The sequence below is a fragment of the Xenopus laevis genome, chromosome 4S (genome assembly GCF_017654675.1).
Source record: "Xenopus laevis strain J_2021 chromosome 4S, Xenopus_laevis_v10.1, whole genome shotgun sequence".
Taxonomy (NCBI): domain Eukaryota; kingdom Metazoa; phylum Chordata; class Amphibia; order Anura; family Pipidae; genus Xenopus; species Xenopus laevis.
The window spans coordinates 119,458,957-119,484,411 of record NC_054378.1 but is presented as its reverse complement, the minus strand read 5'-3'; the positions used below and the strand labels follow the sequence as shown (position 1 = coordinate 119,484,411).

At 43.0% G+C, this 25,455-nt stretch overlaps 1 protein-coding gene and 1 long non-coding RNA gene across 4 annotated transcripts in view; one reads left to right on the top strand and one right to left on the bottom strand.

Annotated features, from left to right (window-relative positions):
* The first annotated feature begins 221 nt into the window (after positions 1 to 221).
* Positions 222 to 25,455, top strand: part of gxylt2.S (glucoside xylosyltransferase 2 S homeolog) — a 31,956-nt gene continuing 6,722 nt past the window's right edge. Inside the window, exons 1-5 of one of the 2 annotated variants that reach the window (XM_018259621.2) lie at positions 222 to 756; positions 13,399 to 13,582; positions 15,316 to 15,447; positions 21,843 to 22,094; positions 22,298 to 22,357. In XM_018259621.2, the coding sequence (XP_018115110.1) occupies positions 527 to 756; positions 13,399 to 13,582; positions 15,316 to 15,447; positions 21,843 to 22,094; positions 22,298 to 22,357 (858 nt within the window). In that variant the 5' untranslated portion in view covers positions 222 to 526. 2 annotated transcript variants of the gene reach the window in all.
* LOC121393373 lies at positions 12,113 to 24,922 on the bottom strand. Of its 2 annotated transcripts, none has more exons than XR_005961033.1 (4): positions 24,834 to 24,922; positions 13,023 to 13,084; positions 12,809 to 12,908; positions 12,113 to 12,249 (listed from the first exon to the last, which is right to left on the bottom strand). It is a non-coding gene; the product is annotated as an uncharacterized LOC121393373 (long non-coding RNA). The 2 variants fall into 2 exon arrangements; XR_005961032.1 differs by lacking the exon at positions 24,834 to 24,922 and adding an exon at positions 18,400 to 18,542.

The following is a 25,455-nucleotide window of genomic DNA, read 5'->3' as shown; positions in this document are numbered from 1 at the left end:
TAAGAATTCGACTTTGACCATTCTCCATCTAAAACCTGCCGAATTGCTGTTTTAGCCTATGGGGGACCTCCTAGAACCTGTAACATCTAGTTACGCCACTGGCGCTGAGGCAAAACGCATGCGACAAAAATAAGGTAAGTAATAGAATTGTCGCATGGTGTCGCAGCCCATCGGGTTGCGACGAAAACGCTGGTGGAGTGAGTGCTACCCTAACAGTTGTGTGTCTGACTTGAAGAGATAGAACAGGAACAAGGAGTCTCTCCAGTTGTCAGTCCCGGGGAGGATTGTGGGAGCTGTAGTCGTGTAACAGCTGGAGAGCGTCCTTTTGCTGCAGATTCCCTGGCGGCAGGCACTGAGCGCTGTACTGAGCAATAGAGTCTCCAGGATCAGCTCACGTTACGGCCCCAGCCCTCCCCTCTCTCCCCTCCCCCAGCGCTGACAATCGGATACGTGGAGCCGCCGCTGGGGAAGCTCCCGCTGGAAGTCGCGCACAATGCCGCCAGGAGCGAGTCCGGGATGAGACAACATGCGGTTCCGCTGGAAGTTCTTCGGAAGTCTCCTGTGTGTGACGGGGCTGCTGCTCGTGCTCTATCGGCAGCTCGGAAATGTACCGCAGCCTCCCCCGGGACCCGCCTCTGCCCAGGGAAGCCCCTCACTCACCGCCACCTCCGGCTACTTCAGGGCGCTCGAGGATCACGTGCCCCGCAGGGATGCCAGACAGGGGGGGAAGAAAAAGACCAACTGGAACAATGTTAGGTGAGAGAATTCCTCTACTGTATGGGCTGAGCTGCTACTCACCGGCAACCTAAAGCTTTCCAGCACCTGCGCAGCACTACAACTCCCAGCATCCCCCTTAAAGGGGTAGTTCACCTTTAAGTTAACTTTTAGTAAGTTATAGAATGGCCAAGTCTAAGCAACTTTTCAATTGTTCTTCATTATTTATTTTTTATAGTTTTTTAATTATTTGCCATCTTCTTCTGACTCTTTCCTGCTTTCAAATGGGGATCACCAGGGCCACCATTAAAAATCCCGGGGCCCCGTACAACAAAATTATCGGCCCCCCTGGTCCCTGCCGACCCCAGGCCCCACCCCAGATCCCGCCCACTCCACACACAAGTTATAAAAAGCTATTGATGGTCAGGGCCCCCCTATAAGTTAAAAAAAAAAAACATTTGTGCCAGGGCCCCCCTAACAAGTTAAAAAAATTGGGGCCCCAGAGAATATTTTAAAAAAAAACATTGGTGGCAGGGGGATTTAGAGTATTAAAATAATACATTGGTGCCCAGGGGATTAAAAAAAAACCCACACACATTGGTGTTCAGTAGAATTGAACTCGTGGCTTCAGGATTTCAACTTCGCCTCCTTTTGTGACTTGGGGTCTTTTCGCCGCTTCGGGACTTCGGCTTTTTGGCACTTCCGCATTTCGGCTGATCTTGACTCCGGAAATGCCCACACGGCTTCAGCACTGTCAAGGTGGGCCCGGCTCTTTCGAAAGTGCAGCACTGCCGGGCCTCCCTTCAGGCCCAGGACACATGTACCCCTTGTCCCCCCCTGATGGCGGCCCTGGGGAGCACTGACCCCATCTAAATAACACATGCTCTGTAAAGCTACAGATTTGTTTCTACTGCTACTTTTAATTACTCATCTTTCTTTTCAAGTCCTCCTCATTCATACCGTATTCCAGTCTTTTATTCCAATCGCTGCTTTCCAAAGTACCAGCCAGCCAAAGGCCCAAAAAGTAGCCCAAATCCATACCGTGTCTAGTTTATACTTTCAAAACCAGCCTGGGCTTTAAATTAGGAGCCCAATTTGGCTAGAAAACTGGCCTGAACTGCTGGCTTCCAACTTCTGGCTTCATTTTTTAAAGACGGAAAGCTGGAAGTCAGACGGGGACGGGTTAGGATCGGGTGCGTGTCGGGTTTTACCGACCTGCACATCACTATATGGGACAACTTCTATTTAATACTCCTAGGATAGATCTTAAAGGGGTTGTTCACCCTTGAGTTAACTTTTAGTATGATGTAGAGAGTGATATTCTGAGACAATTTGCAATAGGTTTTCATTTTTGTTATTTGTGGTTTTTGAGTTATTTAGCTTTTTATTCTGCAGCTCTCCAGTTTGCAATTTCAGCAATCTGGTCACTAGGGTCCAAATTCCCCTAGCAACCATGCACTGATTTGAATAAGAGACTGGAATATGAATAGGAGAGGCCTAAATAAAAAGACGTATAATAAAAAGTAGCAATAACAATACATTTGTAGCCTTACAGATGGGGTCAGTGACCTCCATTGGAAAGCTAGAAAGAGTCAGAAGAAAAAGGCAAATCAATAAAAAAACGATAAAAAAAATAAATAATGAAGATCAATTGAAAAATTGCTTTGAATTGGCTATTCTATAACATACTAAACGTTAACTTAAAGGAGAAGCAAACTCAAAAGTTAAAAAAAACCCTACCCTACATAAGACCCCCCGCTCAGCCCCTAACTTTTACTTACCCCTCGGTGCAGATTCAGGCATCAGAGTTCACGGCAGCATCTTCAAATGCTTCAGTAATCTTTGGAATGAGACTGGCTCTTTGGCAATTTTCATGAGTTTCAGAGCAGGCACAGTTGTTGCGGAAAAGAAAATTGCACCACCATGCCAGTCTCATTACGAAGATTACCGAAGCGGCAGAATTTGGCGCCCGTGAACTCCTATGCCTGAATCTGCACCGAGAGGTAAGTAAAAAGTTAGGGGCATTTCCCCGGGGTAACAAGTAGGCTGGGGGGGGAGGGTCTATGTAGGGTAGGGGGGGGGTAGGGTTTTTTTTGCAAGTGGTAGCAAAGTTTCGATAGGCAGAAATGAACGCTAGCGAGCGAGACTTAGTGAGTAAGCGTAGTGGTAACGAATTTGCGCCTGGCGAAGTGGCATGGAGTGTGGTGTAGCGGTTGCTTGCGACAATTTGCCCGTTAGTGAATTTGCCCCTATAATGGAAGACGTTGTGCATACAGGGTCTTGTTCCGAGAGGTTGTGTATACAGGGTCGTGTGCATTGCATGGGCATTCAACTATGAGGAACTACAAGTCCCCTATCAGCCAATCGGGCTGCAGCTCTGACACCTCCCGATAACAGTTGTTTTTGCAACATTGGCAGTATTTTGTCCTGTTTGTGTTGGTGGGTGTGGGGGATCCTTTTTCACTGTGAGTATTTCCCGTGCTGGATGCAAAGAAACACTGCACCAAACAGATACTTCCAGGCCGACCCAATAGCACATCTGTATATAAAACTGTACTCAAAAACTGTGAGCTAAACATACTTTACATGCATACTTCATGCTTTGTGACGCCTCAACTCACTGCTTTATTTCCATGTATTTCCATATTAAAAAGGTGGTTCACCTTTTAAGTTAACTTTTAGTATGTTATATAGAATGGCTAATTTGAAGCAACCTTTCAATTGGCCTTCATTTTTACTTTTTTATTGTCTTTAAAATAATTCTTCTTCTTCTTCAAACTGTTTCCAGCTTTCACTGATCCCATCTAAAAAAAACAAATGCTTTGTAAAGCTACAAATGTTTTGTGATTACTAATTTTTATTCCTATTCTTTCTGTTCAGTCCCCATCCTTTATTCATATTTCTGGGTTTAGAATTGTCACAATAATGTATTCTTTCCCCTCACACATGTACAAAAAGTAATTCTAAGTCCTATTTAAATGTAAAGCAATTCAGTGTTTCCACAGCTCCTCTATTATTACCAGTATATCTTAATTTTCCCAAGGAAAACGTAACATAATTTTATTACCAAGGCTGGTAATTTGCCAATGACTGGGCTGCTACTGGGACGGAGCTTTTCCCATTAAACTGCCAGTGCTTTATGGACATAATCCAGTGTACCTTAGCTCTGAGCATACAGCACCTCTGTGCAGACAGTATTTATCAGATTTTTACTTGCCCTTTACCACGGCTTTCTCAGGATTAAGGGAAGTCACTGGTAAGATGGGTCATACAGTTGCTAAATAAATGCAAAATATAATCAAAGGGATTCTGTCATGATTTTTATTATGTCGTTTCTATTTCTGAATTACACTGTTTACACTGCAAATAATTCACTGTACAATATAAAATTTCATTCCTGAACCAGGGAGTGTATTTTTTTTAGTTGTAATATTGGTGTGTAGGTGCATCTCAGGTCATTTTGCCTGGTCATGTGCTTTCAGAAAGAGCCAGCACTTTAGGATGGAACTGCTTTCTGGCAGGCTGTTGTTTCTTCTACTCAGTGTAACTGAATGTGTCACAGTGGGACCTTGATTTCACTATTGAGTGCTGTTCTTAGATCTACCAGGCAGCTGTTATCTTGTGTTAGGGAGCTGCTGTCTGGTTACCTTCCCATTGTTGTGTTGTTAGGCTGCTGGGCGGGGGGGAAAGGGAGGGGGTGATATCACTCCAACTTGCAGTACAGCAGTAGAGTGACTGAAGTTTGTCACATGACTGGGGGCAGCTTGGAAACTGACAATATGTTTAGCCCCATGTCAGATCTAAAAAAAATCTGTTTGCTCTTTTGAGAAATGGATTTCAGTGCAGAATTCTTCTGGAGCAGCACTTAACTGATGTGTTTTGATAAAAAAAGTTTTTCCCATGACAGTCTCCCTTTAAGGAAAATATGGTGTAATTTATGGGCCCAGTGCTGTTGTCAGTTGGACTGCTTCTATAGGATTGGCTGGGATCACATACTGTTATATAATGCTGAAAGGGATTAAGGTTTGGTGCTGGTTCATCTTGCCTGGAACCCAGAGAAATAGACTGTTCGCTGTAGTCCCAAGGCCTCGGCCAATTCAGCCCCTCTGATGTAATGAAAGGGGACTTGATGTTATTCCACACACATTGTTCTTAAAGCATTGTGGGGCTCAAGGATATCAGAAGGCGGGTGAGATGTAATGTACTAAAAAGAAAATTGAACACGGATCAAATAATTCAGTGACCCTGACTGTACGGGGGCACACGTGTGCAGAGGCTTGAGGAATCCTTTGCATGGTCCCCTGCCCTGGTTGGCTTTGGATTACAGTATTTTGGTTCAAGTGCCTGTTTGAGGTTTAACATTTGGGCAGGCCCCACCGTCTCTCATAAAAAGAATATTATTCAGAGAATATCATAGGGTGCAACTACAATGCCCCACTCTGTGCAAAGTGCAAAAAAACACACAGACTAGAGGGCAAAGACCTGCAGACTGACTGTAGTCCAGTGTGGCCTGCATTTAACCACATTAGATTTTAATTTAACTTTTGGTATGATGCAGAGTGATATTCTGAGACAATTCATAATTGGTTTACATTTTTAATCATTTCTGGTTTTTGCGTTTTTTTTTTTTAAGCTTTTTATTCAGCAGCTCTCAATCTGGTTGCTAGGGTCCAAATCACCCTAGCAACCATGCATTGCTATGAATAAGAGACTGGAATATGAATCTGAATAAACAGATGAGTAATAAAAAGTAGTAATAACATTCAAATTGTAGCCTTTTCAGATGGGCTCAGTGACCCCCATTGTTATTCACTGACCCCATCTAGAAAACAAATGCTTTGTAAGGCTACATCTGTATTATTACTGCTGCTTGACGTTACTCCTATTTCTATTCAAGCCCTCTCCTGTTCATATTCCAGTCTCTCATTCAAATCAATGCATGGTTGCTAGGGTTATTTGGATCACATTGGACTGGTGCAAAGTCAATAACCTGTCTATGAATCCAAACAAAACAAAGGAAATAGTTGTTGACTTCATGAGAACACGCGGGGATCATTCTCCACTGTACATTGACGGATCTCCGGTGGAAATTGTCAAGAGCACCACCTTGGGCTACATCTGGCTGAGAACCTCTCCTGGTCCCTTAACACCAGCTCTATAGTGAAGAAAGCTTTCTGCGAAAGCTGAAAAAAGCCCACCTTCCACCACCCATTCTCACTATCTCCTAGGGTCTACAGAGGGTCTATTGAAAGCATTTTATGCAGCTGCATCACTACCTGGTATGGAAACTGCTCTGTATCAGATCGCAAGATCCTGCAGTGGGTGGTGAGGACAGCGGAAAAGATCATTGGGGTCTCGCTTCCCGCCATTATGGATATTTATATATATATATATATATGTCTCCAGAAGGCTACCAGCATTGTCAGGGATAGCACCCACCCTGCACACGATCTATTTACCCTCTTGCCATTCTGTAAAAGATACTGCAGTATTCGAGCGCTGACTTCCAGAATGCGAAAGTCTATTTCCACAAGCCATCAGGTATCTCAACTCCCAAGGACTGAACTGAATATATTCATAAGGAACTGAAATGTCCATTTTGCCCAGTGTGACCGTGTACTAGAGTTGTTGTATAACACCGGGGGGTTCTGGAGGAACGCCATTTTGTTTCTACTATGTACTTTATTTACTGTATATGGCTGAAATGACAATAAAATCCACTTGACTTGACATTGGTGAAATTGCAAACAGCAGAGCTGCTGAATAAAAAGCTAAAGAACACAGAAACCACAAATAATAAAAAATTAAAACAAAATTGTCTCAGAATATCACTCTCTACATCCTAATACAGGTGAACAATCCCTTTTAATAGTCACACCTATCTTGTCCCACCCCCAGCAGTGATGTGTGGGTTGGGTGCAGGTATATATGGCTTGTTGGGTCAGGTACAGGTTGGGAAAGGGCGAATCTTTTGTTAAACCATACATCAGTGATGGCTGAGAACAACTCAACCTGCGCCTGACCCTAACCTGCACCAAACTTCCCTTCCTTTTATAGACCCGCCCTGTCCTGCTGATGACATCACAAAAGGGGCAGGGAAGACAGGGGCGTGCATATAAAATGGAAAGTCGGCAGTGTAATGTCGCAGGAGGGGAGAGCAGGCAGAAGAGCTCACACCAAACCCGCCTGCGACCCGCAAATGGGGGAGCAAGGTCGGGCCAACCCGCGGATATTGGGCCGGCCCGCACATCACTATCACTAGCTGCCACCTCAAGCATTGCTCTTTGGCCTTTCAAACTCATGTTCTGCCCCAATTGCTCCTGAGTGAACATGAGGAATTGTACAGCAGCCCAGGGAACTGTTTTAAAACGTTCTATTTTATTCTTTTGTTTATAATAAATAGAATAAAAGGAACATGTGTGGGGGGGGGGTGATGGTGTTGAAATTCCCTGTAAGCCCTATACAATAAAGTGAGATGTATGTAAAGTGTATATAAAAGAGTATATAAAATAATAGTGTTCCCGAAGCAGAATTCTCTTCTCTCCCGTGGATGACACTTGATAAACAACCTGTCTAAGCAGACGTGAGCCGAGAGAAGAAAAAGCCTTTCTATAACAGTAATTGATTGAACTGCCACAGGGAAAATGGATACAAATGTGCTTTTTGATTTTCCTATTCCCGCTTGGTAATGGTTAGGATAAAAGACGCTGCACGAAATTGGAGTGGATTATAGATCTTTTTGCCGGGCGAACTCCTTTTTTCCTCTGCAGGTAGCGCGTCCAACGTGACCTCATCAATCACATTAACTTGCAGTGGATAAGCGGCCACTTTTGCTCCCTCGGAGATGCAGCGTATAAACGGTCACATGTATTAGACGGCTAGGCCATGTGGGGTTCTACAACCTTCCTCTGTAACTGTGAACTCAGTCTTTTCCCCATAATTAAAGAAGACATCATTCTAAGTCACTTTCCAAAATATATTCATTCAACTTTTTAAAGGGGTTGTTCACCTCTAAATCAACTTTTAGTATGATGTAGAGAGTGTTATTCTGAGACAATCTGCAATTGGTTTTCATTTTATATTATTTGTAGTTTTTGAGTTATTTCGCTTTTTATTCTGCAGCTCTCAAGTTTGTATTTTTAGCAATCTGCTAGCTAGGGTCCAAATTACCCTAGCAACCGTGCACTTAATATGAATAAGATAAAAAATAAGAAAATGAACAGGAGAGGGCCTGAAAGGAAAGATGAAAAAGTAACAATATCTTTGTAGCCTTACAGAGAATTTGTTTTTAGATGGGGTCAGTGACCCCCCTTTGAAAGTGGCAAACAAGAAGATGTATAGAATAATTTAAAGAAAAAAAAATGAAGGCCAATTGAAAGGATGCTTAGAATTAGCTTTACTATAATATTGGGGGAGGATTATTTATCAAGATCTGAAAATTTCTGATAAATTTTGGTCAAATAGTGCAACTAAATCTGCACAGATTTTCCCCTTATTTATCAGTACATTTTCCCGAAAATTTCCTGTGTGGGAAAAAATTTGATAAAATCGCGAAAAAAATTCAAATCGTACGAAAACTTGGATTATTGCCCGAAAGCCACGTAATCTTTGTAATATTGCAGGAAACCCAGCGCAGATCAGGTTATCTCCGGGACTTCTCCCATTGACTTCAAAATGAATTCTGCCGGTCTGAGTTGGAGCACGTTTTTATTCTGACTTTTAAGACCCTCTGGGTTTTTTTTCCACAAAAATTTGGATTTTATAGTAAAAAAAAACTTGATTTTTTGGCATTCGAACTTTGATTAATAACCCCCTAAAAGTTAACTTAAAGGTGAACCACACCTTTAATGATTTTAAATTTATTTGAAAAAAGTGCAATTGAAAACATTATTTTGTTTGTTCTCAGTGTCGGACTTGGCCGACTAGGGCCCAGTACAGTACTTGACCTCAGGGCCCCCCTTCTCTGTGTGCAATTGAATTGGTGGAAGTTGCAGCAATAAAAGGCAGAGGGGCAGGGAAATGGGACTGGCAGTGCCCACACAACAAAAGGGGCTTAGTAGTAGTAGGATAGTGGCATGCATATTTGTCGGGAATAGGTCAACTCTTTGGCCACCCCCAGGGCTCACAATCGGGTGTGGATTAATTCTTATTTGGGCCCTGTGCTGTGTCCCAGCCCCCCCCAATACATTTCTGCTATGCCCATGACCCACCCTGCCAATGACCTGTCCTGCCCATGACTCCACCCTCCTCCAACATCACTTAACCTCTTGGGAATTATGGCTCTGGCAACCAGATAGACCTTATGGATATCTGTTTCTGTCACTGGCCAGTCCAACCTTGCCTGCCCTTTACTATTTCCTTCACTGTTGATGACAAAAACATCAACTCTGCTCCAGCCAAGACTCTTCTTCCCACAATGCCTTCCAGGCTTCCTCTCCTGATCTTTTAATCACAGAACATTATAAACTTGGTGCGTCTTAACCATGCCCTTCCCAGTCATTCTGATTCAGTCTACAGCAGTGGTGCGCAAACAGTAACTTGTGAGCAACCCCTTGGATGTTGCTCCCAGTGGCCTTAAAGCAGGTGATTATTTTTCAATTCCTGGCTTGGAGGCAAGTTTTGGTTGCTAGAGTCCTGCGTTGGTCCAATTGAAAGGACCTGTGCCTGGCCTAGACCAGCTGGCGCCTAACTTGACCCGCACCCGCTAACCAACACATCCCCTTACCCAGAGCCGCTACCCAACCCAATAAAGTTAAACTTACCCTTCGATCCGGGTAAGATCCATGTTACTCGTGGACTACCCACATGGTCAGGGAATCGGGAATTTTCCACTCAGAATGCGAACGCTTTGTGGGTATTCTGAGGGTACCCAACCCAGTGTGGGACTCCATTGGCTGCAAAAAAAACAAAACAGATTTGCTTCCAAACAGAGCCTCTGGTAGGCTGTTAGTCTATATAGAGTCTACCAAATAGCCAATCAGCCTGTATTTGGCACCCCGTGATCTTTGTTCATGCCTGAGTTGCTCCCCTACTCTCTTTACATTTAAATGTGGCTCATGGGTAAAAAAGATGCAGAAAATTCACTGGCACACGTGGCAAATGCAAGCAGGGCAAGCCTTTGCTTGTTTATTTGTGAGTGCAAAATTTCCGGCAGGAACCCCGAAAATGGTTTGGATTAACACGCAAGGGCTTGCCCTGCCTGCATTTGCCACGTGTGCCAGTGAATTTTCTGCGTAGTTGAAGATTGGGAGGGTGCCGATCCCTCCATCAATAAGCACCGGGCTCTCAATCCGGTGAAGGCCAGGGTGTGCGAGTTTGGATTAACCCTGTTATCATGGGTAAAAAAGGACATACCCCTGTTTCACCAAGGCCACACCCCTAGTAGGTGTATTAAATTTGGGGGGCAAATTTCACAGTGGGCGACAGCAAGAGGAGGTAAATTAGAGTGACTCGAAAAATTAGAATGAGTGGACATGTTGAGTTGGAGTCTTAGCTGGAGGAGAGCTGACTACTGATTGAGTGTTGCAAAGTTGGGTTAGTCATGGAAAGCAGAGGAGAGAATTGTAAGAGACACTATTTTCAATGGCAATTCGATTTACAAACAGCAATCGACAAAGTGTCATGATTGTATATTGGAATGCGGCTTAGAATGACATTGCATGCAAAATGATGCAAGAAAAACCCAGTTTTTGGCCGGACATACCCTTTAAACATGTAAGCGGGTTATTATGCACATAAAGCATTCGGGATCATGAAAGGCTTTCCACTTTTTACTTTGTTTCCTATTACTAACGAAAAGAGTAGACAGGCCGGCTGGGAAGAATATGGATTTTAGTATGAGAACAGCTTAATTCAATAATTCAGCATTATTATACTTAAAAGCCAGGCTGTAAATACTAATTTGCCTAAATGAACACATTCATTATGGCTACACCACAGAAGCTGGAATTTAATTAAGATCTAAGCTTTTAAATCTTTTATTGAAACAGTGGTAGGGAGAATGGTTTAACCCTTGAAGCTTTGATAAAGAATGTTTCCTGTTTTCTTTTTGTGTTCTTTTTGTGTTACATTTTTCTGAGCTTACGTTCAACTGAAAATATTTCCATGTTGGATATTTGTAAACAGCGAGCTGCAATCAGTGTCAGGTCAAGGAGGGCTCAAGGCAAGTAGTTCTTGAATACACAGCCCCAATCGCTCATGGTAATGCTTGGACTTGGCGGCTGAAAAATGCTGATGTAAAGATCCTCCAGGGAGGCCCGGTCTGGTATTCTGTGGGTTTTAGTAAATGCCAGAGGGGCTGCTGTAAATTGCCATAGACACTCACTTTTTATTGGGGTTGTGAGGGCTGTTTGGGCCTCTGTGTACCTATAATGCTGGGGGCTACTTTGAATCTCAGTCCAGACTTGCCTACAGGACCTGCTTTTCACACACCCAAGGACCGAACTAGTGGTAGTAGATGAAAGTGCTGCATGCCTAGTGCCCCTCCCACTGTTGCCTCCTGAAATTCAAAATAATATTTGGCATGTCAACTACATTGAGGCACTGTGTTCTTTCTGCTCTCTATGGAGAAGACCCTTTAAGGCAGGAGTGCCCATACTTTACTGATGTGAGGTCTTCTTTTAGTGATGTTGTCCCATTATGATCTACATTCATAAAAGCATTGTTAGCATTCTATTCTATTGAAAATATTACTTAAATATTATATTGCTTTATAAGAGAATTTGTATTTCTATATTAAAAACAAACAACTATTTATTATGTAATCTTAACAGAATAAATATATGAATGAAAAAAAAATTAAAACAGGAGGGTGATTTAGACAAGTTGTTTGTTGAGTGTCTTGAGATCTACTGATCATCAGCTAAAGGTCTACTGGTAGATCCCAATCTACCTTTTGGGCACCCCTGCTTTAGGGGAAGCCCTTTGTTGTTGGTAGCATCAGCAACGTATGGGCGGATGGGGCCATCATCAGAATTTGTACAACAAAATTTTCTGGGCCCCCCTACAAGTAAAAAAAACAAAACATTGGTGATGTGGCCCCCCTACAAGTTAAAAAAAAAAACATTGGTGGCCAGGGACCCGTACAAGTAAAAAAAAAAAAACCTTGGTGGCCAGGCCCTCAACCAAGTAAAAAACCTTGGTAGCCGGATCCCACCCCCCCAAGTTAAGAAAAAATCAGTGACTCCTCCACAAGTAAAAAAAAATTAGTGCACAACGGTTTATTAAAAAAAAGAATTCCATTGGTGTTCAGTGGAACTTATCTTTCTTCTTCCTCAGCTCATTTCTGTGGCTTTTGTCTCACTTCGGCACGGCTCCTACTTCAACACAACTTGGCTCCTACTTCGGCAGCTCAATGGGGCCTGGCTAATCTAGGAAACGCAGCATGGCCACGGGCCCCCTTAATTTATAAAAGCCGTCGGGACGGGGGACAATTGTCCACCAGTGCCCCCTTGATGGTGGCCTTGTGGGTGGGAGAATGAAGCTCTTTTAGTGTGACTTGGCAAGTGGGAGGCTTTAGTAGGCCAGATGGGACTCCTGTTGTATGGAAAAAGAAAAGGAAGACAGATTAGCCCTCTTTGGACTCCTCTCAATGAATTGAGGCTGGAGGTTTCAGGATAGAAAGAGCCCTGAGGTATGAACGTATAACTGCAGATATGTTGTTCTCTTATTGTTCTTATAGGGAGTTACCAGTGGTAGAGCATAGAGATATCGCTCCACAGCACAGAAAAACAAAAGAAGAACTGGTCTTACAGCCAAACAGATTGCTTTGCCCTGAAGTGCAGGATAATAGCAACCAAGGCTAGTTTTAGAACAAAATCCATCCAAGTCAGAGGGGCTTACACAGAATTTTAATTTCTTCCAATACTATACCCCATTCCACCATTGGGTATAAATAGGGTTGAGGTCTGCCTCAGTGGTTTTCAATGACAATATGCTAGCAATATGGCTAACCCTTTTATAGCTTTCTCTGTGAATGTGGGGTAGAGTAACTAGTGTAGTCTTTGGTTCCAAAAATGAGTGTTGAGATGTTAGAGCCCAGGAAGGTCACTACCAGTGTAGTGACATGACTGAGCATGCATAAGGTATGTATTACCTTTCATTGACTTTGCTTGTGCCTTGTGTGTTGAGGCTGGGACAGTGTTTCTCTGTATGTGAGCGAGTTACAGGTGGCCGCCATTTTTAGATCTATATACCTGTACATATACCAAAGAAAAAAAGTCATTTTAGGGCTTCTACACACTCCCAACCCCTTTTACTTCTGTGTAAACCACACCCCACTTTCAGGTCTGTAAATCAGTAAACGTTACCATGTGCAGTCGTACTGGAAGACGGGTGGGAGGTGCAATTCATGAGGACAGTTGCTTACAGTCTGCAAATAAAAACAGTGGGAGAAGAAGTTGGAGGATGAGTGGGCTGATTCAGTTTGGAAGAGGATTAGTTGTGTAATGATGCTGTATAAGGAATGCCACACAGTAGCTCTAGGGCAAATCACAGATAATTTGTGCCATTTAGTCCTAAGCTCTGTCCTGCCCAGGTAATGAAAGTAAATGTATGCAATCTGATGCACTTATGACATGGAAAACAACATTTACACACCATTGAATTATATGAATATATATTCTTGCCCTGGAAGCTTTCGCCCTCATACTCATCAATAATATAATTTTCATATTCTCTCGGCAGAGCCCCTGAGCAAAAGCCGAAACCCCCCATGCCTGAGGAATGGATGCATCTCGCTGTTGTTGCCTGTGGGGATCGCTTGGAGGAGACGGTTACCATGCTGAAATCAGCGGTGCTATTTAGCTTCAAAAAAATAAAGTTTCACATCTTTGCGGAGGATTCTCTGAAATCAGATTTTCAAATGAAGGTAAGTGACATGGCTGTGGGATAGCAGGTATAGTAGGGAGAGATGGTGCCTATAGTAACAGTGGGATAATAGTCTCTGGGAAGGGAGTGTGACTGTGGGATAGCAGGTATAGTAGGGAGAGATGGTGTCTATAGTAACAGTGGGATAATAGTCTCTGGGAAGGGAGTGTGACTGTGGGATAACAGGTATAGTAGGGAGAGATGGTGCCTATAGTAACAGTGGGATAATAGTCTCTGGGAAGGGAGTGTGACTGTGGGATAGCAGGTATAGTAGGGAGAGATGGTGCCTATAGTAACAGGGGGATAATAGTCTCTGGGAAGGGAGTGTGACTGTGGGATAGCAGGTATAGTAGGGAGAGATGGTGTCTATAGTAACAGTGGATAATAGTCTCTGGGAAGGGAGTGTGACTGTGGGATAGCAGGTATAGTAGGCAGAGATGGTGCATATAGTAACAGTAGGGATAATAGTCTCTGGGAAGGGAGTGTGGCTGTGGGATAGCAGGTATAGTAGGGAGAGATGGTGCCTGTAGTAACAGTGGGTTAATAGTCTCTGGGAAGGGAGTGTGACTGTGGGATAGCAGGTATAGTAGGGAGAGATGGTGCTAATAGTAACAGTGGATAATAGTCTCTGGGAAGGGAGTGTGACTGTGGGATAGCAGGGATAGTAGGGAGAGATGGTGTCTATAGTAACAGTGGGATAATAGTCTCTGGGAAGGGAGTAAGGCTGTGGGATAACAGGTATAGTAGGGAGAGATGGTGCCTATAGTAACAGTGGATAATAGTCTCTGGGAAGGGAGTGTGACTGTGGGATAGCAGGTATAGTAGGGAGAGATGGTGTCTATAGTAACAGTGGGATAATAGTCTCTGGGAAGGGAGTAAGGCTGTGGGATAACAGGTATAGTAGGGAGAGATGGTGCCTATAGTAACAGTGGGATAATAGTCTCTGGGAAGGGAGTGTGACTGTGGGATAGCAGGTATAGTAGGGAGAGATGGTGTCTTTAGTAACAGTGGGATAATAGTCTCTGGGAAGGGAGTGTGGCTCTGGGATAGCAGGTATAGTAGGGAGAGATGGTGTCTATAGTAACAGTGGATAATAGTCTCTGGGAAGGGAGTGTGACTGTGGGATAGCAGGTATAGTAGGGAGAGATGGTGCCTATAGTAACAGTGGGATAATAGTCTCTGGGAAGGGAGTGTGACTGTGGGATAGCAGGTATAGTAAGGAGAGATGGTGCCTATAGTAACAGTGGATAATAGTCTCTGGGAAGGGAGTGTGACTGTGGGATAGCAGGTATAGTAGGGAGAGATGGTGCCTATAGTAACAGTGGATAATAGTCTCTGGGAAGGGAGTGTGACTGTGGGATAACAGGTATAGTAGGGAGAGATGGTGCCTATAGTAACAGCGGGATAATAGTCTCTGGGAAGGGACTGTGGCTGTGAAATAGAAGGTATACTAGGGAATGTTGGTGCCCATAGTGGGTATTACAGTCCCTTGGCTAATTTAACATTATTTCAGTTGATCAACTATCTCTGACTCTGAACTTTTTCCACATAACAACCTGTTCTTTAAAACTCGAAACCCCCATTTGCACATAATTGGGGGTTATTTGCCTTGCCCAGTACCCAATGGCAACAAGATAACACCTGGCCAATTTAGTGCAGTCAATAACTGGATTTGTTAATGGACTGGTGCAAACCTTGGCCAGGTTAATACTCCCTGTTTCATTTCATCTGCAGCTTGAGATATGGCCCCAGCAGATCTCCAGAAAGATCGAATACAAGATTTACCCGATTACATTCCCAGGAGGAAATACCCAGGAGTGGAAGAAGCTGTTCAAGCCATGTGCAGCTCAGCGTCTTTTCCTCCCGGTAAGATTCCATGTGGTTCCCATTTGTTCCTTATGTCCTTGCCAAGATCTGATCAGATTAAATATGTGGAGATTGGGGGCTTTGATCTGTGGAATTCCTCATTTTGTATGAATCTTGAGCTCCCTTCAGCAAGGAATGTATCTTTCAATCTGTTTGGGACCAAATTTGGATTTTCTTTCCTTTTCTTCCTTGATTGTTTTGCAGCTGAGCGACATGCACTTTATATGGCCTGCAATATTGATCCTTAAACTGGCCATAGATGTAAAGATTTTTAAAAGATCCAATCTTTATCGTGAGAACACAATTATCTCGAAATGATCGTTTAAATATACGATGTGTCCATCAACTAAAAAGCCATCAGTCGATATTGCCAGCAAAACTGAAGAGTAGCTGCCTGCTTGGCCCTGCAGACATAGATTGCACTGGGATAAAGATTTTTAAACCTGGCCGACAATTTTCTGACAGATGTCGGCCGAAAAATCGTAAGATGTACAATCGTTGGAATCCCACTAACCGCAAGATAATTTGATGGATTGGTCGGACTGCACTGAAATCAGTCGTTCACCAAAGAAGAATCGTCGCTTCTATGGGGACCATTATACTCTACTTTGGAGAGATGTACTGCCATGAATGTATTATGATTAGGTACAGAGTAGGCCAGTGTCTACAGATGTTTCAAATAGGGGCGTCTCCCCAAGCACTGCATAAACTGGGGCCTCCCAGGACATATAGTAGGTATAGGGAAGACTAAGGTATGGAAGGGCAAGTCCCAAGTATTTTCTAGCTTTTGTTCTCCTACGTAGACTTTGTAAATGCTACACATACATTTTTGCAGAAATGTATTGGGTCCGAATCGCATCTCATTCCGGAACTTAATGGATTAACATGAAGTTTGTCCCTTTGCTACTATAACTCTTCTGGTAAGGTTCCTACTAGATGTTAGAACATTGTTGGCCAAAAGTATTGGGGTATCTGCTGTCCAACTCATCTCATTCCCAAACCAAGTGGATTAATATGAAGTTCATCCCTTTGCTAGTACAGTTCTTCTGGAAAAGTTCCACTAGATTTGGGAACACTGTTGGTGGGAAATGCTTTCATTCAGCCACAAGAGCATTAGTGAGGTTGGGGCTCAGGCCTGGCTCCAACTCACAGTTGGAGTTCCAATCCAGCCAACGGGTTAATTTTGATTGAAGTCAGGGCAGTTAAGTTCTACCACTCCCTTCTCGTAAAACTTATTCTGTATGGACCTAACGTTGTACTTGAGGGCATTATTGTGCATTATTGTGTTGATTACCCATCAATAACCCAGACTTATGAATAGTTCATTGCTTCTGGCAAACTCCAAATGAGGACGTATCATTTTAGATGAGGGACCGGATTCTTTTGGCCACAGCATACTTGCACATTCACTTAAGATATCTAATGTTAATTAGCTGAATTTCATATTGCTTTTGCCATTACAAACGGAACACTTGATACACTGGTTAGGCATAAGGAATAAAATGAAAGCTGCTTATGAAATGCTTTTTGTGCACAAAAAAATAAAAAACAAATTTAGGAAAGTGGAATAGCTGCATCCTTGGGGAATAATGAAGCGCTAAGTGGAATTGCCGGCGATGGGCGAGATGGCATTATCAGCGATGTTTGGTAATCAGATTAGACATGATTATGTATTACATTAAAGTGTTTTGCTAAACATGGCAGCCGCGAGGTGTAAGGCACAAAGGCCAAGTGCAGATTTTGTAGGACTCATTTGCAGTGATATTATACTCTTATTATTAAGTGAGCGTGCGAGAGAGAAATAGAGAGCGGTATATGGCACATTTGCACTTTTAAAGGTGTTAAGTACCTGAAATTAACATAATTAGAAAACACTTAATTTATGAGCTAAGTTAATGATGTAACAATATTACTGTATGTTATTGCCATCCCTTGCTAATTATTTATCCCAGGTTTAGACAGAAGAATATCAATACATAACATCTGTGTAATGGATAGCTACTCTAAGTATAGGCAATATCTAAAACTGATTTGGGTCATATCCAGAAAATTACTTTTTAACACCTCTCTAATAAACTGTTGGTTCATTTACTAAATGAATTAAATAGGTTTAATTTGCTAAAAACTTTCCTTTCCGAGTGTTCTCATTTCTTTTTCCCTATTACTTGAAATTTCCCATTAGTACAGAGGAGGGATGTTGCTAATGTTGTGCATTTCTTTGTATGCCCCAAAACAGTTGCCATGAAATTAAATACCTGGAAAGGTTCGGCCAAGCTTCCTGAATTTCATGAATTTCATTGTTTAAAGGCTCAGGTGTACTATTCATAAATGTCTATGGCATGGGTTTATGTCCATTCCCAGTGCTTGAATTGGGAACAAAAAGGTGAATGGGTGGTATGTGTGGTGTGTGTAGCCCTGCCCAGAGGAAAAAGGAACGTCAATAAAAATGTGGAGCGAATGCGGCACGAAGAGCAGAGAAGAGGTGGACACACCCTCCTAAACCGGGATGGCAAAGTGCCAATATCATGTATAAATACCCCCAGAACCCATAGCGGGATCTCTATTTCATGTATAAATGGATGCAGCCTGTCATGAATTATACTCATGCATGCATTTGTGCCCTGGGAACTATTGCAGGGTGACTGTTACCCCAATGTTTCTATATATCTGTAACCTTGTTATGAGCTAAGGGGGCCCAGCCTGAAGGCCAGTTAGGGGCAGATTTGGGGTGAGTGTTTATTTGTACCCTGGGTACCCCTGGAACTATAGCAGGGTGACTGTTACCCCAATGTTTCTATATAGCTTTAACCCTGTGAAGGGTGAGATGTGAAGGCATATATGCTTCATTGGAACTAAATAAGATCATAAGATCATATTATTTGAACAAGCCAGTTGAGAGATAAGATACCTGACCATAACAATCCCATAACTCTGTGCAGGTGTTCCTCTGACCTTGAGCTCTGGTCCTGCGGGACCCTGAGACACGAGCACATTCTCCAGCTTCAGGCCCCAGGAAGGCCACAGCCCCAGTCAGCTGTTGCATGCAAGTCTGGCGCAGCGGGGGGCCCGAGTGAGAATAAAGTAATTTAGGTTGCCTCCATCACAATACTCAGTAATGAACTAGAGGAAGCAGGACCCCTCTCCCGTGGAACACCGTCCCTTCAAGCAGCTTTCTACCAGGAGCAGGTGGCTGGGAGGCTTTTCGCGACGGCTGCTGATGGGCTGGATGGAATCCGGGCCATTTTGAAGCAGACACTCCTCCATGTGGATGACATAAGGGTGCTGGCTCTGAATACTCCACAGCGCCCAGAACTCCTGCAGCGACATCTCCACCGTTTTGGGCTTGCTGCACCGGATCCACTTCACCACCACGTGCATACCAGTGCCGGCACCTCTCACAATCGCCTCATACAAACTGCATCAGCCCACCTCGCGCTCCAGCCTGTACTTGCAAACGTTATGCCGCCCAGGGCCCCTTTAATAGGGGGAGGTGAAGAGAGAATAAAGCGAAGCTCGTCTGCACACCCTGGCCTTCCTCTGTTACTGTTGCTAGGTGCTCAGTCCTTGGGGGATACGGCTCTCCCCACGATTCAATGGACTATACAAATGAAGTACTGGCACACAATAGCAATTGTAACTGCTATTGTGTGCCAGTACTTAGTTTGTTTAGGAGTTGAAGAGAGCCTTTTGGGAGTTGAAGAGAGCCTTGGGGGGGGGCAGGCTCACAGGTGAGAAGTATCTTAATGGAGAAGGGAGACTCCTTGGCTGGGGGTTGCTGCTTCTCTCTTTCCTTGCGTGGGACATCACCACCAGCTTGTCTGCAGGAACTAGCCTTTCTGCCAGGGCCACAGAGTACCCAGCTGTCGGGATAAACGTAACTCCTCTCCTGGGTTGCGGGCCCCATCAGCGGTGCACCCCTGTAGTTCTGCCACTGGGCTAGCAGCTCACGGGCAAAAAAAAAAAAGTTCTGGCCAGGAAAAAAAAAGCTCTGGTATGCTAAGCCATGGCATCCCACCAGATAGAGTCCTGCGCGGGTCCATTTTTTGGGATCCGTACCCACAACCCGCAATTTGCTTGGAACCGCTAGCCTACCTTATCTGCGACCCGTTGACCATCAAGAATGAGGAAGTGCTGTCATTGTAAACCAGAAGTGACATCATCGGAAGTAGCTGTGATCAGAAAAAAAGCAGTACAACAGGAAGTGCTGTCGTTGTAAACCGGAAGTGACGTCATCGGAAGGAGCCGTGACCAGAAAAAAAGTAGTAAATATCGCTATTGAGAAGGCCCGACCCTCGACCCCAAACCCACAGAACCGCCGATCCGCGTCATTACCCGCACCCAGAACTTCTCCCCTCAACCTGCAAGGTACCACAAGTTTTTGCGGGTAACCCGCGGGTACCCGACCCACTGCAGGACAGAGGGGATGGAAATCAATAAAAAAAGAAGTAGCGGGATGCCATCCCACCCAATTCCAGCAATGTCCATTCCACTGAATTTTGGATATACAGTGCAGTATATATGTGCCCCAGTGAAATAAATATTTGCAAATGCTGTGATACTTCACAGAAACTTGTAGTAATTGCCCTATAGCAGGGATCCCCAACCTTTAGAACCCGTGAGCAACATTCAGAAGTAAAAGGAGTTGGGGAGCAACACAAGCATGAAAAATGTTACTGGGGTGCCAAATAAGTGCTGCGATTGGCCATGTTGTAGCACCTATGTGGATTGTCAACATACATTGAGACTCTGTTTGGCACTGCACCTGGTTTTTATGCAGCCAAAACTTGCCTCCAAGCCAGGAATTCAAAAATAATCACCTGCTTTGAGGCCACTTGGAGCAACATCCAAGGGGTCGGAGAGCAACATGTTGCTCACGAGCTACTGGTTGGGGATCACTGCCCTATAGCTACTGAAAAAAAGGGTAAGTGAACTTGCTGAGTTGGAGAGCTCCCTCTTGTGGCCACTTATATACCCCACACCAGATAATCCCCTTCTGCAGCTAATTTTCAGCTGTTCTGCAACACCTACAAAACCCTCTACAAGCTCAGCCAATGAATATGGTTTGTTCTTATTTAAAACACATAGTGCAATATATATATATATATATATATATATATATATATATATATATATATATATATATATATATATATATATATATATATAATGTCAGTACAGTGAGCACACTCTTTCCGGATTTAATGTATAGATGGCCGTGCGTTGGTCAATACTTCATAATGTATTCCAGTAAATGGACCCCCACTCCTTCATTTTGGTGAAATAAATCAATGTGCTTTATTCACAACTTCATCTCCAACGTTTCGGTCCTCTCTGGGACATCCTTGAAAAAGGTCCCAGAGAGGACCGAAACGTTGGAGATGAAGTTGTGAATAAAGAACATTGATTTATTTCACCAAAATGAAGGAGTGCGGGTCCATCTACTGACAATAGTGTGTGAATATGATAGAGACCTTAGATTGTAAGCTCTACAGGGCAGACTGATGGTGAATGATGAGCAATTTCATTTATGTGCTGCTTAACTTGTCTGAACTCAATTAATAAGTGATTATATTACATAGTATTAATATAAGGTTATCAGATATACCAGATCAAATAAATATTCAGTGGCACCTCTATAGAAGCCAGGTGATCCAGGGGTTATTTTATATTCGAGAGCTTCCTCCATCACAGCACAGCTGTCAGATTACTTTCTAGGTTTACCAGCGTCTCCAGATCCGGACCCGTCTGTGATTGAATATTGACCCAATACCCACACACAAAGCCGTACTGCTTCCAGTATATTATGTAATAAACATATTAAGCAGAGGCACATTGCAGAATAAATGCCTATTTTCTGGGCAGTTCCTTGTTACGGTGGTACTTCTTCCTTTCAATAAATATGACTGTCGCTGCATCAGCAACTCGTATAATCCTTGTGTCTTTAAGTATATGTTGTTAATTGCCATTTTTCTGCCAAGGGGCAATCGATTACCGGCGGCAGGAGATCGGGGTTCTGAGACGGATGTTGCCGATAGGTCCCATCATTATAAAGCAGAAAGGGGAAGTAGCTATATCACCCCTAATATCTAGTTATTGCTCCTGTTTTATTCCTCACTGGTGCTGCTCATAAAAGTGTACAGAAGGAGGTAACAATACGGCCGCAATGCAAGCGTTTCCCTACTAAATCCCTCCGAGTATATTTATAACAATGATGATTTATTTTATTAGGCTCTTCAAATATTATGTTACATTTGGAGGTGACATGTGTAATGTGAATATGCAAAACAATCCTTTCTGAAAGCAATTGCTTAGTACTCTATGATACGGAGAACTTGCTGGCATGTATAAGGGTTTTTGCCTTCTGATTTACATTTCCCAACATTTCCAATGTGCAGATGCTTTTGCAAGATGTGGATTCCCTGCTGTATGTGGATACGGATGTTCTGTTCCTGAGGCCTCTGGACCACGTCTGGGCTTTTCTGAGACGTTTTAATGACACCCAGCTGGCAGCCATGGCACCAGAGCATGAGATATCAAAGATCGGCTGGTACAGTCGTTTCGCCCGACACCCGTTTTATGGGACTACTGGGGTCAACTCTGGAGTGATGCTTATGAACCTTACTCGTATTCGTAACCAGCATTTCAAGGTAAGATTTTTTGTTTTTTTTTAATTGGTGGGGGGGGGGGTTGTCATGTAATAAAGCTTAATTCAGCCTTTAAAGTTTTAAGATCCTAAAAACTACAGCAGTGGTATAAAAGTATTAGAATTATCATATATTTTACAGTTTAGGCTTGGACTTTGATCTACCATGCTCCATGCATAACTGCCAGTGGTCTGTTTTTTTTACAGCACAGTCCCCAATTGTGGATGCAAGGATGGGTGGCCTTGTGGAAATCTGTGGGGCTTAAGGTGAATCAGGGGTATGTCTGGGCATAACTGGGTGAACCAGTGGCATGGCCTAATTTGCAGACCAGTAAACTCACCTGTTCTTTTTTGGAGTCAACCTGCTGTAAGCCCCCTCACCTGGTCAATAACCGGTACATCACCTACAGAAATTTGCAGACAAAACCTAACTTATCTGCTCCACTGTGCATAGAATATAATTTAATATCTGTCCAAAGCAGTGGAGCAGATAGTACAGCAGCTGATGGGGGCGAGGCAGAATTAGTATGGGACTGTGGCAGAGTCGAGGGCGGAACAGGCTGGCCTAAGATGCACCCAGATCAGTCTACAGTAGAACCCCCATTTTACTTTACGTTTTTTTCAGGAGACCAGGAAAAAATTATGTAAAATCCGGGAAAATATAAAATCAGGGAAATGTGTAAAAGTAAAAAAAAAAAGTACTGAAAGGATATAAGCACAGGAGTCCGTTTTAATTTGAGATACAATATTTACTGTGCTAATAACAAGGGTTAAGCATTGCAGTTTTAACACTATGGGGGGCATGTGCAAGGCCTCTCTGTCAGTCACATACACAACCTTAAGCAATAAGTGACTGTATAAGGGGCAAACTAAATGGAATTGACCATTTACAGGCAGAACAATGGCAGCTATACATCTAGTTAGTATTTTAAACCTCTTTATTTCACTAATAATAAAATACATATAGGAAAAATGGCAGTTTTTGGGTACATCAGGACACATTTTCGATGTAAAATCCAGGAAAACATTACTTAAAATCAGGGAAATGCACCTATTGAAAAATTTAACCGGGCAGCCAAGGGAGGGCCGGGAACTAAAGGGGCGGGCCGTGATGCAAAAAGGGGCAGAGCTGCGGCACAAAATGGGTGGGGCCACATTGCACGAGGACAAGATGAGGAAGAAAAGGTATGTTTCCACTGGAGGGCAAGGCCTTTTGTTAAGGGTATTACAAATTACCGGCAGCTACATTGCCGGTAAATTTGTAATACCGGCCCTGGCAGGTGTTTTACCGGACGGGTGGCAACCCTAATTAGCCCATTAGGGCTAACAGACAGAGTTCACAAGGGGCCAGACACGGTATGTCCACCTGCTGTTTCAATTGTTTGTGTAATGAGCATGAAATATCAGAACAGCAGCAGAGCTGCCGGCCGACATGGTGCATCGGCAGATGAAATTTACAATCCTGCCCAGTCCCCAAACCAGACGATATCCCCAGTATATGAATATCAGTTGGAATCAGTGAATTTTATCTGTGTGTGCACCTTTGCTCTCTGTGCCAAGAGTTCAGCAGCTCCAAAGCTTTCCTGTACAGAATAATGGTATTTAACTATAAAAGAGTGCACTACAGTAATGAACTCTGCCTTAACAGTAAAATAACTGCAATGGGAATAATTCTAAATTATATGCAACGGCCCAGTTTGCTTGGAGTGATACTTATTATTTTATTACCTCTTCCTGTAATAGGAAAGGCTTTTCTTTTAAAGTTTGGCTCATTATCTTAGCAGCCGTATGAGCCGAGTTTCAGTGAAGTGTGATTAAAACCCGAGGCACGTGCCTGTTATCTCTTACAGTGTCTCTCCCTGTTCCATTATAGGTTAAGTGCTTTTTTGTTAAATACCAGGATAAAGCTTTTAGCAGAGTTAGAGGGACTCTTATGTAACATTTATCCAGTTCTCAAGACTTAAAGGGATTCTGTCATAGGATAATTTCCCTTTCATTCTATGATTCATCTTTTTCTCCTTAAACATAAACAGTGCTGCTAAGTGAAAAAACTATCCGGAAACCCATTATCCAGAAAACTTCAAATTATGGGAAGGCCATTTCCATAGAGCCCATTTTCAGGCAATTATTCAACATTTTTAAAAATTATTCTTTTTTCTTTGTAATAAAACAGTGCATTGCACTAGATGGTAACTAAGCTGTATGACTCCATATTGGTAGCAGAAAATCCTATTGGGTTTATTTCATGTTTAATTGATTTTAGTGCTTCAAATTACAGAAAGACTCCTCATCCAGAAAATCCCAGTTTCCAATCATTCCAGATAATAGATCCTGTACTAATATAGTAATTGTGAGCAGTGCAATAATGCATGATAACAGAATAAACAGAGAGACTGATAGTTCCCCTTTAATCAATGGGGTCCATTTGCTTGACTGCTGTTTTTCCAATTGCAGTTGCAATTGCCAAGAGAAGAGGTTTTAACATTAGGCAAAATGGTGTCAGCGGGCTTTAAAAGACCCTCTCCATTATTTATAAAGGGCCAACACATTCTGCAGCGCTGTACAGTAGAAGGGAATATGCATCAGGTATCCAACTGATTACCTACTGACTGATAGAGTAGGTAAAAAGGATTCTGCTCATAAGAATTTAAAAGGAGAAGATGAGACGTACAATACCTTCCAACTGTTTTCTACGGAACAGTCCCAATTTTGACAGCTCAGCCAACAGTCCCAGGTTTCTTACCGAAATCTCCAAAGTTTTCCTTTGATCTTCTGCACTGACACCGGAAGCAGATACAAAGTTTCTGAAACTTAATTTAAAAAAAAAAGATGATTTTTGGCAGAGAGCCCAGAACACTGAGCATCTGCACTTTGCACTCAGATAAAATTGTAACAATTTAAGATATGCAAAGATACAATTGTAACTAATAAGATAAAGCAAGTCTCTTGGGAGAACTGAGTCTAGCAGCTTAAAAGGGGTTGTTCACCTTTGAGTTAGCTTTTAGTATAATGTACAGAGGGATATTTTGAGACAAGTTGCAATTGGTTCTCATTTTTTATTATTTGTGGTTTTTGAGTCATTTAGCTTTTTATTCAGCAGCTCTCCAGTTTGCAATTTCAACAAATTACACTAGCTACCATGCATTCATTCAATAAGGGAGTGGAATATAAATTGGGGAAAGTCTGAAAAGAAAAATTAGCAATAAACAGTAGCCATAGCAATACATTTGTAGCCTTACAGAGCATTTGTTTTTTAGATGGGGTCAGTGACCCTCGTTTGAAAGCTGGAAAGAGTCAGAAGAAGACTTCATTCATTCATCTGCTTCATTGGCAAAACTGTTATAATATATAAAACATGGCCAGGG